The sequence below is a fragment of the Fukomys damarensis genome, unplaced genomic scaffold, assembly GCF_012274545.1.
Source record: "Fukomys damarensis isolate Sample0158 unplaced genomic scaffold, DMR_v1.0_HiC HiC_scaffold_37, whole genome shotgun sequence".
In the NCBI taxonomy this organism is placed as follows: domain Eukaryota; kingdom Metazoa; phylum Chordata; class Mammalia; order Rodentia; family Bathyergidae; genus Fukomys; species Fukomys damarensis.
In genome coordinates, this window is record NW_022900949.1 from 66,953,460 (window position 1) to 66,973,157 (window position 19,698).

The 19,698-nt window shown below is 36.0% G+C and overlaps 2 protein-coding genes across 12 annotated transcripts in view; one reads left to right on the forward strand and one right to left on the reverse strand.

Annotated features, from left to right (window-relative positions):
- Med12l (mediator complex subunit 12L) overlaps window positions 1–19,698 on the reverse strand; it is a 305,898-nt gene that overhangs the window by 53,052 nt on the left and 233,148 nt on the right. For 9 of the 11 annotated variants that reach the window (XR_004515566.1, XR_004515567.1, XM_033759546.1 and 6 more), the window contains 11 exons: window positions 19,397–19,528; window positions 13,721–13,948; window positions 12,976–13,117; window positions 10,360–10,480; window positions 9,911–10,012; window positions 9,115–9,228; window positions 5,856–6,055; window positions 2,693–2,881; window positions 1,844–1,918; window positions 1,539–1,729; window positions 562–723 (listed from right to left, as the gene is read on the reverse strand). Coding sequence is in view for 9 of the 11 variants with exons in the window: in XM_033759546.1 (XP_033615437.1) it covers window positions 562–723; window positions 1,539–1,729; window positions 1,844–1,918; window positions 2,693–2,881; window positions 5,856–6,055; window positions 9,115–9,228; window positions 9,911–10,012; window positions 10,360–10,480; window positions 12,976–13,117; window positions 13,721–13,948; window positions 19,397–19,528 (1,656 nt within the window). In the remaining 2 variants the exon portion in view is untranslated. The remainder of the gene's footprint in view (window positions 1–561; window positions 724–1,538; window positions 1,730–1,843; window positions 1,919–2,692; window positions 2,882–5,855; window positions 6,056–9,114; window positions 9,229–9,910; window positions 10,013–10,359; window positions 10,481–12,975; window positions 13,118–13,720; window positions 13,949–19,396; window positions 19,529–19,698) is intronic. The other 2 variants (XM_033759540.1, XM_033759541.1) reach the window with 2 other exon arrangements.
- The window catches only part of P2ry12 (purinergic receptor P2Y12), a 44,232-nt gene that overhangs the window by 5,616 nt on the left and 18,918 nt on the right, over window positions 1–19,698 (forward strand). The window lies entirely within an intron of this gene.

The following is a 19,698-nucleotide window of genomic DNA, read 5'->3' on the forward strand; positions in this document are numbered from 1 at the left end:
TGCTAAATTCACAATGTGAAGTTCTATTCTTCCTCAATAATATGACCAGTTTGCAAAAGAAATTGCTGTAAACCTTTTCTTAGGCATAAAATAAATTATTAAGAAAACATCAGCTTTGGTAGCTTAAGAGATTCATTATCTAGTCAGGATGAAGAGACCTAAATGTTAAAATATTAGTAATAATTTCAGGATCTAGCACGACAGAATTAAAAGTAATTGTATGTCTTGTAACATCAGCTCCTAATTCAGAAAATGAGAAATAATTACAAATGAAATATATAAGGCAGGTGGCATAGCCAGTCTGATTAGCCTGATTAGAAATGGAGTTCAAAAGTGCTTTCAAAGGTACAACAGTAACTTGGATACACAGACAGAACTGAGAACTAGTGTTCCATCTGTATTACCTGGAACTTTTTAGGAACACAGCCTTCCCTAATAGAGTATTTCTTTCCCATTCTGTTTAAAAATAAATACTAGTGGCCTCTGAATGGAATGAGAACACAAGACTACCCTGGGTGCTTTCTAAACTTCCCCGTAAAGAGACAAATCTTCCAGCCGTACCTTTTCTGTTTCTGTCTGTCTCGCTCCTTTTTGGAAGATGAGCCTAAGTGCTGCCCCTTCTCCAGCTCTTCCCCAGCAGCTTTCAGTACTCGCCCCTGCACAGAGGTTGGCAGCCTGGCGATGAGGGGGGCCACCAACCACACGCCCCTGCGTTCAGAGGAACTAAAATCAGAAACAGGTGTTACACCCGAGGAAGCAGCCTGAGTCTCTGCTCTCGCAGTTTTGGCTGAAACTCTGATGTGACAGGCACAGGCTATTCGAAAAGTTCTCTTTCATTTCTCTTTCCTCCTGCTAGAGACCAGATACTTGTTTATACTTTCCACTTACTTTTAGAAGAACAATAAAAGGTGCAATTCTGGGAGGATATTGCAAACAAATCTACTTTCTAGTATTTTTCTATGATTCTTGTTTCCGATTAGTAAGAATCAGTCATTGTTTTTCCAAAAAAACAATATGCTTTTCTGTCATGGTTACAAAATGTTATGGTTAAGTACAATAATAACTAGTAGTTTTAAGTTTTAAACACACTAGTTATATGTTTTTAGCAAAATGGTGATATGCGATAAATCTGCCTTTCATGATTAAAGGATTTCATATTTTCATATGCCTACTGGTGCTAATTCTAAACAAATACAATATTTGTCCAAACCTGCCAGCTCATCCAGATGGCAGAAAATGTGCTTTCTGTAGAATGTTTACCATGGAACATAAGTATCCTAAGGGACACTGAAGACACAAATCAACCCTGAATTCATCAGTAGTTCCAAGGTCTCAAGGCCTACTTAACCAAATATTTAAAATGCTAAGAATATCATCCACACCAGCTTCACTCTTTCACTTATTAAATAAGTCACTGTCACGTACAAGTATTTTTTCACATTTCCTTTAGCGTAATAGAAAAATAACTATTATACAAATAAAATTTACTATTACATGTGAAAAATTAATGATAGCCCAATAAAACTACACAAAAATACCTTAGAAATGTCTTTATTCCATTCTGTCTCGTGCTATTTGTATCAGCACTTCCAATACCATTTGGGTTGAAGAGACTCATGCCAGAATTAGAAGAGTTATTATTTAGGTCTGCAGACTGCTGGAATACCTCTATTGTTGCCTTAGCAATATTGTCCAGTAAGTTGTTCATTTCAGCCACAGAACCAGAGCCCTAGAGTTAGATGTAAGAAAGCTAGCACATATGTATTCCTTTATCCTCAAACATCAATGTAGTTTTGCTTTTCAAAAGATTTCATTCACATACATGTGTTCAATATATACTCACAGGGTCCTTCAAGCACTGTTTGATCATTAATTGAAGCTCAAGCCAGGACTGTCTCAATGTCCACTGCTCAAGATTCTGGTTTAAAGAGAAAGAATTGAAACCTTAGGACCACTCAATTTTAACATATAATAAATGCTTGTGGTATTTCATCTCTCAAGAAAGAAAAGAATGATACACAAAGAATTTACATTAAAGGCTTGTAACCCTGTATTCAGCTTGTAACCCTATATTCAGCATAGACACACACAAAAGAATAACATCGGGCCGGGGATTTAGCTCAGCGGTTCTGCTGCCTGCCTTGCAAGCACAAGGATCCGAGTTTGATCCCCGGTACCAAAAAAAAAAAAAAAAAAAAAAAAAAAAAAAAAAAAGAATAACATCACATAATGTAACTGACTCAGCTACGAACTAAGAACAAGTAACAAAACAAGCATTTTACCTATCAAAAGCCATCTATCTAACCAACTCTAACCCAAGATAACTTTAATATTTCTTGGATAATACATTAAGATTACCCCTCCTCAGACTATTTCTCATGTAAATACAGTGCTGCTACAATATTAACATTTGTCTGATAAATATATAAAATTGGCAGCATTTATATCTACCTAACGATAAACCTTGGCAACAGCATAGCAAAACAAGAAAAACTGGGGGAATGAAACTCAGAATTAATTGAAGTAAAAAATCAGAAATGACAGAGACAGAGACAGAGACAGAGACGGGGTGGGGTGGGAAGCAGCAGTGGGGAAAGGGAGGGAGAAAGTAAAAGGAGGAGGAAATAACTCCTGATAGGTTACAAAGAATTGCTGAATGACACAAACACAGTGTTTGGGGTGCACCACTTACCTGAAGAATGCGCTTAATGTGTTGCCTTTGCAAGTTATCTCCATCAGTACACTCTTTAATGCCATGAGGATAACAGATAAGCTGCAACAATTTCTGCGCTTGCATATTGGAAAGCACAGGGTCCAGGATAAGCTCTTTGTCTGTACATAATCTTTCAGGTTCTTTTAAGCAATGCTCTCCTACCCATTCCTAGAAACAACATGGCAGTTAGATTGACAGGCACTAACTTTCTATTTAACGATGAATATGGACTAAAGTTCACAGAGCAAAAAGGCATATAAAGTTGGTAAGAATCTTCCAATTTAGAAAATTACAAGAAATAAGTGGAAAATTTTTAAAAACAAATTTCTAGCATGTTTGATTTCTTAAAAATAGTGTTCCTTGGTTAAAGAAAAATTTTTTTTAAATTTATTTGAAAAAAAAGAAAAAATATTGGCATATATCAAAATGGGAAATGGGGCCTTAATTTATGGCTGTTTTGTAATCAGTTCTTTTAAAATATGGTATATAATGATTCCATATTATATATGCTCTTCAAAATCTTTATGGTGTATCACTAATACTGATAGATCACTAAACAGACAGAACATGCTATAGCAGATATTTTAAAAATTATCATCCTTTTTACTACTATTATGCATGCTACTCTAAGAAATAAAAAATTGTGTTCATCTACCTTCTGTACAATCATTCTCTTATGATAATTTGAAAGAACTGGAACTACTGGGGCAAAGAGTATAACAAAAGTTTAAGGCTATGGATGCATATGGCTAATTGCCCTCAAGTTTCTCCCAATTTAATCTAGCACTTTTTTTTCACCATTATTTCAAGGGCAAATTTTTATACTATGGTAGATGGTGTAAGAAATCAACAACAGTAATAACAGCTCAATTTGAACCCAGATATACTTCAGATGAAGTCGGTTTCTTAACCACCACAGCAGAGATTCAATACTGACTGTTCATTAAAATCACCTCAGGAGTTTAAAGAATTCCATATTCAGGTCCCACATTAGACCAATTAAATCAAACACAGGTAGAGGTACTAAGATACTGTTTTTAAGATTTTCCCCCCTAGGCTTCAAATTCTTTTCCTCCCTCCCTTCCTCCCTTCCTTCCATTTGGCTGTGGTAGGCTAGGCCCACACTACCCAAGATCCTCACACAGGGCTCAGACAGCAACCTTTCGGGACCAGCTGCAAGGAGCCTACACTCACCAGCTGATGAGGAAGCCCACCAGCCTTTCTGGAGCTCTAGGAATCAAAAAACTTGTAAATTCCCCAGTGATACTATGTGCACTCACCCTGGGAAACAAAGCACAACTCCTTTTTCAGCATCTATATGACTATTCAGCTAATTTTTATCATGTTTAGAATAGGCCTTTAACATGCAAGAACATGATACAACTTTACATCTATAGTAAAATACAAAACACATAAAGCATATCACTTTTTCTTAAGCAAGAACTTTTTGTTTGAAAAATATGAAGATAATGAAAGGTTAGCTGGGGCAGGGAGTGGCATAGAGTACAAGGGTATGGGAGAGAGGACACATCTCTGAATATACTTTTTTTGTAGGCAGTGTGACTTTTGTATCTAATTCTATAGAAAGAACTGGGAGAGAACAGAATTTACATTGAAGTTAAAAACAAACCTACTTCTATTGTAAATACAGAATATATTTATACTAAATAAAGCTCAACCTTTGAATGCAATATTATAAACCCATAGGAAAAAAGGAAACACAAACTAATCTTCAACTCTTTTTAGTAACTTGCTTTTCCTAGAGTAATATGGCTAACAATTCTGAAACCATAGTATTTCAGGTGCACTGCAGAATTAAGCAAATGAGTAAGTAAGCTGATGTTATGAAAAAGCAAGGTTCTTACTTTGCAAGAAGGAGATAATAACATACATTAGGGGAAAATAAAGCACGACTTCACAGTGTTGGATTAGAACTGGAGAAGTCATATGAACTTATAATTGCACACAACAGGAGGGCATGCACACACACATGCACACACACACACACACACACACACACACACACACACACACACACACACACATGTATATGGAAGTAGTCTGTTCCTAGCTCTGTCTGCTGAGAGATCCAGAAACAGCGACACTCCATAAAACGGTCATACACTATATTAGTTCGTGCTTTCTAAGCACCATTCTCTACTAAACAGAACCAGCATTCCGAGGAGGAATGAGTGATTTCAGCCCTAAGCCAGGGCAAGTACAGGACAGGCCAGAAAATAAGAAACAAATCTGGAACAGCTTGAAGATTAAAATAACAAAGGACATATGGATATGAAAAATAAACGAACAAGTAACTAAGAGGACAGGGTTTTCCTTAAGTAGGAAAAAAAATGAATTTGTGGAAGAAAAGGAGGAAACGGAGGGGTGTTACCATTTTGCAAACGTAATAGAAACAACTGGTTTAGACAAGAGTATAAATGGATGCTTATGAGGGATGGGGAAATTTGCATCATCTTAAAGTGTCTCCCCAGAGATTCCTTATTAATTCCAAGAGGTAAAATAGTAACAATAGAATGGAAAAATTTTGAAACTAAATGGAGACACCTCAATCAATCTTAAATCAGCAATAAGGTACAAAGAGAAACTGTGTGCCTTAAGATGTGGGTACCCGGAAAAACATAACTTCACTTCTGTAGTCTCTTGGCCAGGGGTGCATAATCCGAAGCTAATCTTCAGGAAATCTGAGACAAATGAATAGTGCTAGGAGAAATGACCAAACCGGAATGTGGCCTAACGATCAGAAAAAACTACTATACCGATAGTAAATTTTCTGATATTTAGTAACTATACTTTGATTATGTCATGAAGACTGAGGTATTCAAAAGCAAAGAAGTATAAAATAACACCACTGTTTACTTTCAAAGGGATCAGAAAAAATATATATTCACATTCACACTCAAACAGAATTATAAAGCACATGTGGCAAAATGTAAAAAATCAGTATCTATAAAGAATATACTGTAGTTCACTATTATTACTGTAACTTTTTTAAACATTTAAAATTATTTCAAAATAAAAGTAGAAAAAAGGATCATCTGTATACAAGTTCCCTACATAGTGAGCAACTCCCTTCAAAGTTGTTACATTTTCAAAGTGAAAGGCAAAATGAACTGGAGAATACCTGTTGACAGATAGTCCTCAGGACATATCGAGCATATTCTCTTAGATTGGCAGTCTCTATGGAAATGCTTTTCCCACAGGATTTTGCATTTTGAGAGGCGGTCCAGACATCTTCAGCATTCCCATCACGCCGTAAACTTCTCATGGCAAAGTCATCATTCTTTAAAGAGCTGACATTGTTACTGCCAATTTTGGCATCTCCTAAATGACAGAATCACAAAAGCAAAATCACAGAAGTTCAAAATATTGCCAAATATTTGAGAAGAAAATGAGGCTATCTCTTAGGGATTTAAATATGTAAATGGTATTATTATCACATAGCCAATTGTTCAGCAATGAGAGAATGGATCAAGAGAATAAATGAAAGAACCCAGCAAACTATCAGACATGGAGAAAAAGTAAGTTCAAAACTCATTCCTTCTTTTGCTTACAGAATTAGGCACACTCGCCAGACTTGGAAAGGCCATTATGAATCACAATAATCACAGAACAGTGATTTCAGCAAAAATTTAAGCATGAAGATACTCAAATTCATTTGACTTATAGACAAGGAAAAATGGGTTACTCACCCTATTAGATGTCCCTTTTCCATTTCTTCTCTTACAATGACTTATTTTCTATCCATAGGTCAAGAGAAAAGTTTTGCCTTAGCTCACCTTACTATCAACTTCTTGACAAGAGAGATTTATTTCCCTGGGAATGGAAAAGGGCAATGCATACTAAGGAAGCCCTGTAAAGTAGGGCATTCATTGAATAACCCCTGTCTTCACCTTCCGCTCTGTAACATCCAAATTAGAAAACCTTGTCTGATCAATCTCTAATTTATTAGTGAAATGAAGGTAAGGAAAGTGTTATCCTCACGACAAAGTTCTGGGAGGAAAAAGCTGAACAGAATACATTTGACTAGCCAGACAAAATCTTCAGAGATTAAAAAAAATTGTCATATTTTAAAAGTAAGATTCATATAATTTGGTAACAAGGGTTGCCAAACAGCAGAGCCTTCAAAGTTTTGGCTGCTAACAGGATCAAAATAAGCCTTTATAAGAAAATTTCCTGAAATGAAAAAAATCAACATAGGTAAGGCCTTCATGGCCTTCAATAAGTGAGTAAAACTAAGCCCAAATCAGTGCAAAACACCTTTTAAAACCCAAAATGCCTTTCTCAACCAAGAAAAGATTTTGATTCTGCTAAAAAAAAAAAACCCTGAATATTTACTTTAAAAATCTTAAGAGAAGATATAAACAATACATTTCAATCTACTAATATGCTATCATACATTTCACAAATAAAATATGAATACAAAAAGTACTAACATTACCTACAGGAATTTATATAATTCAACAGAGACTTTTTAAAATCTGAAGGAATGAACACCAAACACCAAAATTTAGTATGTGTTCTTCACCCTTAGGTGAAAAAAACTATCACTACCTTTCAAATTAAACTACTATGGAATTTATGAACCAAATTCAATACACCACTCCCATCTTCCTATCTCAAAACATATTCTGGTAAACAGGAATTGGAAAGATACTGGGAGGACACTGATGAGTAATTAAAGAGTAAAACACTCATTTACTGAGATGATGCAGTAAAGAAGGTGTGAGAGGCTGTGCCAGAACCTTCTGCTACTGCAGAAACAAGAGCACAAACTAAGTGTTTAGTGCGAATGTGGTTCAGGTCTCTCCTGACATTTAATCAGCTTGATCCAGACTTAGACTAGAGAACCCCTCATATTACCGGGATTTTAAAAAGTAGGCAAATTTTAATTGGAGTAAGACCAGTCCTGCAAATCAGGGGGCCAGTGTCTGGATGGCACTGATCACGGTTTCTGCCATTAAAACACCTGTCACTTATGTAGTTATACTTCCAACATTGGTTTATTGAAAATCTATTTGCTAGTTTCTCCCATAAGCACTAGAAATACCACAGGAAGGTGCAATTCTGGCCTAGCTGGGTCTGTATGTTTATTCATTCAGCAGAGCTGACTAGCCATCCTTCCCTTCAAATGTTACCAGAGAGAAGAGATTTTACTCACTAAAATGAGCGTTCCATAGACTGCAATACTACAAACTCCTAGGGCTCAGAAGAAAAGCTGTGGCCTTTCGAGGTAGCTCTAGCCTTTCCTTTTTGCTAAAACTTGTGCGCATTTCAAAAGAATAGACTGGTTTTTCTGTGAACTTTCAATAGGTTGCTCTATTTAAAAAAACTCTCCTGTTCTCCCTTGTCACCAAGCAGGACAGGGTTATAGCCTCACTCATGTTTTTCCTTCTTTTCTTTCTTTATTTTAAAATTTTGAGACAGAGCCTAGCTACACTGCTATGCAGCCAAAGCTGTGTTGAACTTGTAATCCTCCTGCCTCAGCCTCCCAGAGTGTTAAGATTACCAATGTGTACCACCATACTGGGCCATCACTCATGTTCTTTAAGACTAATCTATAGCAATTCTTTGCCATTCAACCGTTCTGTTTTAATCAAGGGAACTGAGTAAGAGAATTAAGAGGTAAACTACAGTTTAATCAACACCAAAAGGAGGTACTCAAAATTGCAGTTAGGCATTATAAATTCAACATTTGCTAATCATTCCAATCCTTTATAAATTTACAAAACAAATGTTCCAGGGTACTACACAGTACATGAACAGAAGGCAGTGCTATTACTCCAGGATAATATATACAAAAAAGGGTATAAAAGACTATTTTTAATAATAGGAATTAAATTTGAAAACTACTGTGATACCCAATGTTTACTTATCAATAATATAAACATGGTTGAAATAATCATCTGACTAACAAAAAAAAAAACAAAGGCAGAAGACTTAAAACTTGATAAGGGTCATAACAGAAGCAGAAATGGTACGATTAACATTTCAGGTTTTCTGATGTTCTGCACCTAGAATATACTCTGGCTGAAGTTTAAACCTTTAGTTAAATCAACCCAGTCCCTTCTAGTGTGTGATTCATTCCAACAATAAAGGCAAAACAACCCCACGAATCTATTTTACATTGGAATAAAACATCCTGCAATAAAACAAACCAAAAAATAGTATTTGTATTTAAGTTCCCCCAGAGTCACTACTCGGGGACAGAACGCTAGGGAGTTCAGTTATACTTGGACTTGGGGAAAGTCAATTAATTTTTCCAGAACAAACAAAACAAACCATGTTTCCAAGAATACTAATTAGATTTTAACTTGAATACAAATTATTTTGCCTTCATTTCTGGTGATTAATCAAAAAACTAAGGGCCAGGATAGTCTTACCAAGCATCATAATTGCTTTTAAGACAGCAAAAACAGCTCCCACTTCAATGCTGTTATGAGCAGCAGCTAAGAGGTGTCTATCACAAGATGATCTTATTCCAGGGAAAGGTTTGCCTGTGAAAACAACAACAAACCTTTAATAGCCTCATCACCATCATTAACTATCTTCTGTAATCATTTACAGTCAGCAAAGCCTTTCATTGTTGGGCTGTGGGCACTTAACTGCCATTAGCTCGCTTTAATTCATGCTACATGGATTCACTAACACTGCCAGGATTCTTACTTAACCTTTTCTTTTTAATTATTAAAACAATGTTTTTGCTTGTAGAGAGATGTAGCAAAAAGATTAGTAAGATTCCCATGCAGACACCTACATATCTATATGGAAATGATCCTCAAAGACAGACTTCACTAACACCTCTACAGTTCTTACTCCCTTTTCCTGAGGAAGAGAATAAATGAATCACCACTGCCTTAAGTTGGGATGGTCTGGTTCAAAATCAACATACATAATGTGTTAGAGGATCATGCTGCCCACCAACATGGCATGGCCTAAGAGCCAAAGTATTTTTATTGTCTGTGAAGTCCTGATTTTTGTTTCTCAAAAAATCCTGATATTATGTAAGAGCAAGGTGCTGAAAGCCCTCTTGCTAGCATTATCTCACTCATTCATCACCCCCAGATCAAGCCCACAAAAATCAGGAAAGAAATTACAAAATGAACAGCCCACTTGTTATTTTAGAACCTATATCTCTACGTGAAAATATGATCAGAGGTTTCTCAGCTGTCAGCGTACCGGCAGCCTGAGGTAAGAAGCAGGCCTGTGGAGCTCGGAAGAGATGAAGCAGGAGTCTGCATGTCATTCTCGCCCCTGGCTCTGCGTCCGCATCTCCACAAGCTGGCAAGGGAGGATAAAGAAGCAGGTTTGTTAACAGAGCTAAAAACAAGTCCTTCAGGATTTCAATTAAGATAAATTTTCAGGAATAATTTAACTAAGTTCTCCTGACAGCAAGAAAAGAAGGCACTAGCTATACTTTGCTGAGAAACCTAAGTGCTTCCCTAAGACAGGTAATATAAGAGCAGTTTCATGTTCAGTAGGGATCTCTGTGACTCTGCATAGAACAGCTATTAAAATTCTGTCATCTCCATCCAACACTTCAACAGGTACACACCTTAAATTATACTTTCCCCATGTTTACTACAAGACAAAAATCTAATAAACTCAGCTCCTGGATGCCTCCTTACCTGCCGCTAGGAGAGAGGGGAGTGCGACGTGCTGCACGACGTCCTCCAGGGAGAAACACTGTCGTGCTATCAGAATAGCAATGAAAGTAGCTAATGAATCATGGAATGAAAGGTCACTCACCTTCAAGAAAAATATTGACAGGTTTTAATACCTAACACCCTTTTTTAAGTATTATCAAAGATCAATACCTAAGAGAATGTAGGCAATACTATAAGACCTCAAATCCCAACATTAATCAGAAGACAGAAATGAACAAAATTATAGACATTCAGCACATTCCATTAAAAAAACAAAGAAAAGAATAATACCCAGAAAACAGCAAAGTTCTGCTGCTACTGTAGTAACTGGCACCATTTTTTTTATTAGCAGATGACTGCAGAACCTGGAAAAGCTGTTGCTGCAATTGATGCATAACATACTGCTATTATTAGTTTAATTTGAATTTTTGGAAACTTTAACTGTGCTGTCAACTTTGGGAAAAGTTATCCTAATTTACTGTGTTGAGTTGGTATTGTACAGAAATTGACAACCATATCGGTCTAAAAATGTTCATTTTTTTTCTATTTGCACAGGGGTAACACACTGTATTAAATATGTAAGGTCACATCTACATGGGTTTGGTTACAGAAACTAATAAAGTATTCTCTAAATAATGAAAAAAAGAATAAGATAAGACTACAAGAGCAAGAAGCAATTTAAATACGTTCAGGGACCATTTTTATTTTCAGAATTATTAATTAATTATTTTAATCTTACATCATTGCCTTTTCTCTTTTACTTTCCTTTTTAGTTTTATGTTGGGATTCCCTATTTTTAATGTTCATACAGAGATTTCTTTAACTGAAATACCGAAAAGTTTCTCTGGTGTGAAAAACTATAATAGCACACAAAATCCTAATGAGATAATTAATAATGTGAAATAGGAAGTAAGGCTAAAAGTTATACAGAGATTTCTTTAACTGAAATACCGAAAAGTTTCTCTGGTGTGAAAAACTATAATAGCACACAAAATCCTAATGAGATAATTAATAATGTGAAATAGGAAGTAAAGGGCTAAAAGTGTAGGGAAAGTGGGAAGGGTGGGGGAAAGGTAATAAGGGAGAGGAAGAAAATATGAGAAATTGAAAAAATGGAAATAAAGTGTTTGTAAATGGGGAGGGGGGAGGGGGGGAAGGGAGGGCAGGGACAAGGGGAAAAAAGGAGAATCAAGACCTATCGTAAAGGTACAGGATACCAATGATGAATGTAACTGTATTGTATACCTAGATTGTACCAATAAACTCAATAAAAAGAATTTAAAAAAAAAAAGAAGAAGACAGAGATGATAATGTTTCATAATTAGCATGAAGGCCCATTGCTACTTTCTAAAACAAAGCATGAGGTTTACCCACATCCAAGTGCTGTAAAAAAATACTTGGCTTTAACCTGTGCACATGCAATTGAAAAGCTACACAACAAAAAAAGCACAATCAAAAAAATCACTAAATAAGTAGTATAATTAGTACTTTTGGCAGAAAGCAATATGATATGTCATTTAAAGGTAAGACCACTTGGAAACAGGAAAAACAAGGACAATCACTCTAGTAGAAAAACAAGGCTTATTAATATTATCAAGTTCCACTTTGCAAAAACTGGCTGGACTTCTTTAATGTGATTAAATCTGCTTTAAAAACAACTTTGAAAGTTTACAATTGACTCCTAAATTTAAAAAGAACAAACAGAGGAAGGTAAATAATTCAGTCACAGGGAAAGGTAGGGAAATCTCTACCAAGAATTACGGAACTAAGATGAAAACTTGAGTCTTTTCTGTCTAGAAGAAATGTCACCACTAATAAATTTTATGTGTACAAAATCTTTACCCACAGAATGGAGATATGAAGATGAGACTGTCCACCCAGTCCCGAGACAGGGGAACTAGGGAATAAACCTTCAATTGAGAAACAACTTCAAAAATGTATCACTCTTTATTATAAAATATAATACTGTGGGAAACAGATTACTCCAAGTGATAATAGGGAGAAAAAAAGCAGATTTTTCTATAAATCAAGACTTTTTTTTTTTTAAAGAAACTCACACATCATTCCCAAGTTCAATCCCCGGTACCAAAAAAAAAAAAGAAACTCACACATCATAGATGTGTGACATTTGAGGAAATCAGACATACAGGGAGGAAACACAACCACTAAGATTAAAAAGTGTCTAAATCTACTCTTGAGCTTACTTACACAACACACACAAAAAAATCTATATTCTTAAACAGGATATAAACTGGGCTCTCTTCAAACTGTAAAACTGTTATCGCCTTTACAATGAAGAATCCAACTCATGCGGTTAAAACAAAGATATGAAAAGATCATCCATACATTTTTTAAAAACCTCAGAAAAATGAAAATTTTAGGAAACAAGGAAACTCTTGGCACCACTGCTACAGATTAATCCATCTATTTTGATTTTTTTCATTTATTAAATTCTTGGCAACTACATTGTGGTTTACCTCTTTTAGACAAAAAGAGTATTTTACAATGTTGCAGTTGAGTCAATTAGAAAACTCAAAAAAACAGATTACCCACTAGCTAAATTCTTAATTGCAGTTTTAAATGAAAAATAAAACTTACATCTACAGTGCAAAGTACATCATTAAACCCCCACACGTGATTTGAAGAACAACAAAGAGCCTTCAGCACCCCCAGCCACTCTGAACTAAGAACAGTACAGCAAGCAGTCAGCTCAGAGGAGAAATTGGCTATGTCGTTAATCCTAGAAAAGAAAGAGAAAAGTAACCCTGTACAAAAGAGAAATGACCATAGGAGATCTATGTATTGAATATATATTTCACTATCACAGAATGAATCATTCATTTTCTTAGATTTAAGGACACAGTATTCCCTTGCCAAGTAACCTATAAAACTTTAGGCAAAACAAAAATAAATGGTTTCAAATGTTTTCTAATAATTAATGCTGTTAACAATACATAATCAGTACATACGTGAATTAGCATATTTTCAGTTCTGTGAACAAATATGATCTATAAATTTACATTTTAAAGATGTCAAAATTTAAAGAGATTATTTAGTGTAAGTAGGTCCAAATACGGTTTTTCCAATATAAGCATCTTGTAATTTATATTCTTATTACATGTTTCTGAAAATAGATTCTATTACTTATAGTCTATATCTAAAATGTCCTACACCAAAACAATAAGACAGAAAGCACTGTCTCAGCTTATGAAATGCAGAGGTAAATTCAGGAATAAAAGAAAATGGGGAAGAGGGTAATGAGAGCCAAACGTGAGCGCAGACAACCACTGAAGGCCTCATTTCACAGAGGTATTGAGGCAACAACCTTTCTAAGCCATCTTACCTTCCAGCATCCTGATGGCCCATACATACATTCATGAGGGTATTGCAGACAAAGCTGTAGCGATTGGCAGCATTGTCACTAAGGATCTTGCCTAGCATTGCGTAGTTGATGCTTCGGGCTGAGGGATTCTCAATAAAATCCATCATGAAGTCTGGATCCCATCGCAGGTTGGAATTTGCAGGCATCACATTATTGTATATGGTTTGCTTTACTTTTGAACAGGCACTACTGAGGTTACAAGAAGAAAGTTAAAAAAGAAAAAAAGACTAGAACAGCAAGAAAATGATTTCATTTAAAGACATATTAAATTACAGCAACTATACTACCTTCCCAGAAAAGTCACATCATGAGTTCTTAATTTCAACATTTTAATAATTAGGCTTGGGCAAAGCGCCTGGAATATAGTAAGTGCTCAATGAACAGTAGCTTAATGGACTGGAAAAACAAACCAAGAATAAGACATTTGATTAGAAATGATCATTTTCTAAATCTTTTCTATATGTTACATGCTGTAAACATCAAAGAATTTACTAAGGTTTCCAAAAGCTCTTTTAAGGGTAACTGCAAAGCATTATGACTTAAGAATAAAAATGGATTCGATTACACATAAGGAAGTTTGATGTGTAGTGCTAACTGAGTATCCTGAAAAGCCGTTCTTCTAGGTACACATGTTCACATGCCAAGGCTACTATGGGCACTACTGTGGCACAACCGTGGAAGGAAGGAAGGCACACTCCTTCAGGGAAATAAAAAATACACGAATTCTAGAGAGTGAACAAATGATTATGTCATTTCTAAAAATTTACCGTGCTGTGTTTCTCAGCAGCATTAATAAACTTTTAAGTCTTATCATATAATAACATTTCACGTTTCAGTGAGCTACATCTGAACAGATATAGAACATTAGAAGTATAAAGGGAATAGGAATGTATGTCTTTCAATGTTGATCTATGGGTAAGACGGAGGATCATATTATTTCAAATATTAGATTCCATACAAACTAAATTATTCATATCCACTTTGTGAGCACATCTATAAGCAATGTTCACCTTCTATATTCAAGGCTCTTCTTGCTATGCAGCAGAAACTCTACTTTTTTAAAAAAAGATTTTGGGGCAGCAAATGTATTTGTGGTTAGAGTGCTTTTTGACCTCTTTTGTAACCTCATATTCTTTTGCACCTAAATAGGAGTTAGGAATGAGTCTCTCAAAATTGGAAAACATATGCATTATTTACTCTAGATTGGTGCCATGGCTCACAGCTGTAAGAAAACAGATCGTTCAGCTCAGCGTTTACTACAATGTAACTTCAGACATCCTCTTTCCAAATCACTCCCGCCATGTCTGCTAAAATCACAGATTCCTAAATCTCACTGTGAACACAATGACTCTGTATGTTTAACAAGCTCTCCCAGATAAATCTAGTGACAAACAGTGCCTGGAAAGCAGTGATCTCATGGAGAAGACTAAAAAAATCCACTAAACACAATAGTTAAAATCATCTATATCCATCATCTTTCTTTGCAGGCAATTTATATAAAAATTTGTCAGCTATCCCTGAGGGAAGTAAGTCTGGAATCTGTAGGCATCACATTTTCAAAATGATGGCCATTTTATGGTCCCTAGGGCTTTTAGTCGTCTATTTTTGTCTTTCGCGTGTCACACTTCCTACTCAACTTTTCATTCCCTCTCACTTAAGTAACAGATCTTAATTTGTTTCACTTTCTCACTAAATGAAATACAAACTTTGCTCCTTCCTCGATCCGATCCAGACATACTGTTGGGTTTCCTCTGACTCTCCACGCACTAAAGTATTTAATGATACAGACTTCTGCAAATTGTTTTTTTGCAAAACTGTTTTCTGCAAACTGTTTTTACTCAACTTCCCACTTAATGCTGTCAATCTTTTAGTGTTTAAAAACCTGACAATTTTGTTTCCTTCCTCAGTTTTGATGAGCTCCACCCCACTTTTCCTTCAGTAAGATTTTCCGTCAGCAGACTTCTCCAGAGTGCCTGTCTCTAACTGCATTGCATAGTTGTCCAAATGCTGTGGCTCACAGTGACATCTCCTTTCCTTTATTTCTAGTCCTCATTTACTGCATTCTTTCCATATGACAGTCTATGTTTTAAAAAAATTAAACTTCCATGTAGACTACTCTCTAATTCTTACCACTCAGTCACACACATATAGGAAATTAAGCCAACAACTCTGACACTTTCCTTCTGCAAGTGCACGTATCAGAAAAGCGTGGTAAGGCCATTAAAGCAACATACATACTAAGGCCAAAAGGAATTGTGTTCAAATCAAGGCTTCCCCAAGCGTCAGTTATAATCAGGAACGATGACTGCTAACAGGAAAAGCCATTTCTACTCCCTGGGATGGTTGTGAGGATATAAGATCTTGGAGAAAACAGCCACCACCACACCTAACCCAGGGCACAGCTCAAGCCGTAGCAGACCAGCATTCTGCTTTGGGACAACAACATCCCCCAAATGGCTCTTGCGTTCAGAGACAGGGTTTTGGAAGGTGACTGATCCGTGGGAGCGCCGCTATCATCAGGGGATTAGCTGAGTGTTCTGTTAGGAGGTGGGGCCTAGGGAAGGCAGCAGGTCACAGGGAGCATAAGCTGAAACACTCCACTCTTATCTGTGGCCTCTTCCTCTCTCTCTGGCTCTTTCCTTCTTTCTCTCTGCTTCCTGGCTGCTGTGAGGAGAGCAAACCTCCTCCACCATGCTCTTCCCTCATGATGTTTTTCTCCCTTGGAGTTAACTTACCATGGAATAACTTGTGAGCCAAAATAATCCTCTCTTTTAAGTTTTTTATCTCAAGTATGTGTCACAACGATGAAAATCTGACTAATATCATGTGATTCGTGTTACACTTCCCCAATATCTGTCTCATACAATACATGAGTTTCAGAAAAAAAACATTAAAATGGTTTTGTTAGTACAGTAACAGAAATGTATCTAAGCATGTAACTTGTTTAGCCATTTTTCCGAATTTCAAACTAAAAACATCCCTTTAGGATATCCCCAGAAACCAGGTGTAGCGGCACTTACATGCAGCCTCAGCTACTAGTGAGGCTGAGGCGAGAGAATTGCGATAGCCCTGGAGTTCAAGCCCAGCCTAGGCAATAAAGGGAGACTCTGTCTCAAAACAATGATATCCCAAGAAACCTGCATCTGTCTTCCTCTTCTCTGGGGGAGAGGGTTTAGACAGTGCACTTGTGATATGTTACCGTACTGACCCTCAGTCCTCACTTCACCTCTGGTACCTAAATCTCTACACATAACATGTACATTACTTAAATTAACCTATTTATCGTACTTATACTGCACTGCCAAAGCAGGAGGGGGTTAAAAAACAGCTACAGTGCTATCTTCGGATGTTCACCATTAAAAACAGAGCTGTGATAAATGTCACATCATGAGAAATATAAACAAAATCTGAGACCTCTATGTAGCATAACAGAAGTATTTATTATATCATTTGTGTGGAAAGTGTTTCCTAAAACTTCCCCCCCACCAAGTCGTTTACAAAGGATCATTTTGAAACCTAACCCATTACACGGTAATATATTTTCATCTTTTCTTTATCAATACTGATAAGAATATGATTTTGTCTTGTATATAACTTTCATTCATTCAACTTATCCACAATCAAGTGTTTTGGTTCACAAAGTAACATCTCTACAGGGCCTGCTGAGAGCTGCATACTCTTCAAGGCACTGGGATGTGGTAGTAATGGAGACAGAAAAAGTTTCCACTCTTGTGAAGCTAACATTCCAAAGAGAGCCAGGCTCTAAATAAAAATTTGATATACTGTGATATACTGGAAGTGGCAAATACTAAGGTTTGGAGAATGACCACAAAGGGGGTTGCTATTTAATGTAGGGTAGTGAGAGATGCAAAGCTGTGAATGAAGGGTGAAAGTGAACACACAAGTACCTGCTTGGGTAAGTAAGGCAAGAACAAACGTACAAGCCCAAGGAAAGAGCATTCATAGAGTGTCTGAGTGCTTGAGGACCAGGAAGGAGGTCTGCGTGGCCAGAACCACGGGCAAAGAGGAAGGAAGGTGGACAAGGAATCTTACAGATTCTAAGGGAACTTAGATTTTATACTGATTAGAAGGAATCACTGCAGTCATCTGGGAGTCTAAAAGATGACCTTACTGGACAGTATATTAAGAATATTTCCAAGAGAGTCAAGCACACAAGCAGAGTCACTAGTTAGCAAGACTCTGCAATTGCCCAAGCAAGAGATGACCACTACATGATCCATATAATTGGAAGGCAGAGCTCACAGGATTTATACAACTAGATACAAAGTGTGAGACAGCAAAGGAAACTATAATTGATCACCCTCCTTTTCATTCCGAATCACAAATTCTGTATGCCAGCTATTGTCTCTTTCTACTCCTCCCTTATTTATAATTAATAATCTAAAATTCCTCAAATAACAATTAAATAAGTATTTATGTTCCAGCACTTGTGCTCCCTGTTAAAGGTAACAAGTGCTAAGATAAAAAGCATGTCAAGGAGTTGCAGATGCCACTTGAAATAGACACAGTTGACGTGAAGTAAGCATGCAAATAGCTCTGAAGAATGTTCCAAAATACAGAATTATTTCTCTCAAATTCATGTCAAAATTGTAATCACAGCTAAACACAGTAATTTGAAGGAGATTAGCGTTATGCAAAAGGGAATTCAATATGAATTCTGAATAAAGGACTAAAAATATAAAAATCTTTTATAGAAATATAATTTTATGGAATTATTAAGCAAAGTGCTTAAGCAATAAGATTTATTGGAAGTAATAAAATGCATGACCCAGTAACAATACCATCTATAAAGTCAAAGACAGCAAGTAAGCTAACTACAGACTTTACAGTACCTTATAATTATCTCATGTATATTTATGTTATACCAGGAAACATTAGATAGTATTTATCAAGTTGGATATAAATCAAATAGAATCAGTAATATAAAGCAGGTTGCCTTGCATTTGACGTATGCTAGTTTAATGTTATTTAAAGATGATAATGGTCATTTTTTTAAAAAGCTCATTCACACGTGAAAACGTGGGGAAAAAAAAGTACAAATAGTTTGAAAAAGTTGTGAAGAGTGAGTGAAGCTATAAATATTCCATAAGTCACTAGGAAATACAGCTTCATCATGTCTAGAGCTACTCATACTAACACAAAAAAAGCTCAGAAAATGGGATATCAAAACCAAGAGGGATACAAGTCCAGCAAGACACAAAACTACTGCCTCAATGAACCCTCTACTAAATTTATAATCAAATTGAATTTTAATTATAATGACATATCAAAATCTGGTCATTAATTCAATATGACTTATCTACAGGTAAAACTTAGAGAGAATGTCAAATCTTAAAGGAAATATCTTTTAATTGTTGAAGACATAAAACTAGACAGACTTGGATAAATTATTACCTAAAGTCATTTCAATTGGGAGGGGACTATTATCACACTGTTGTATAATGGTCTATCTTTTTATCACTATTATTTTAGTATCAGTTTAAATAAATCTTGAGTACATCAAAATTACCACTAACTGAAATAATTTTCATTATTAAACAGATGGCAATAATGATGGAATCACTAAGAAACACAGGCATGATCATATTTCCATCCTTGTGCTTTCCTTTTACCCACCTGAAGAGGTCTCCAAATTTACTTCTGAGGTGGCTACATGACACATAAAGATCATAGAGGTAGGCTAAGATGCATCTTTCAGGGGAGGAGCATTCTGAGGGGTTTACAACATGTTTTACCACACCACATAGCCTGAGGACAGAAATACAGAGAGAATGAAACTCATCCTGAAAAACACATTATCATTTGAATCTGTTAAGAGTGGGAATGTCTATATATTATATGGATCATCACAATAAGAGAGAATTACTGAATATCAGCTTCCTAATACTGAAGTACTAATATAAACAGTCCTTTAGAAA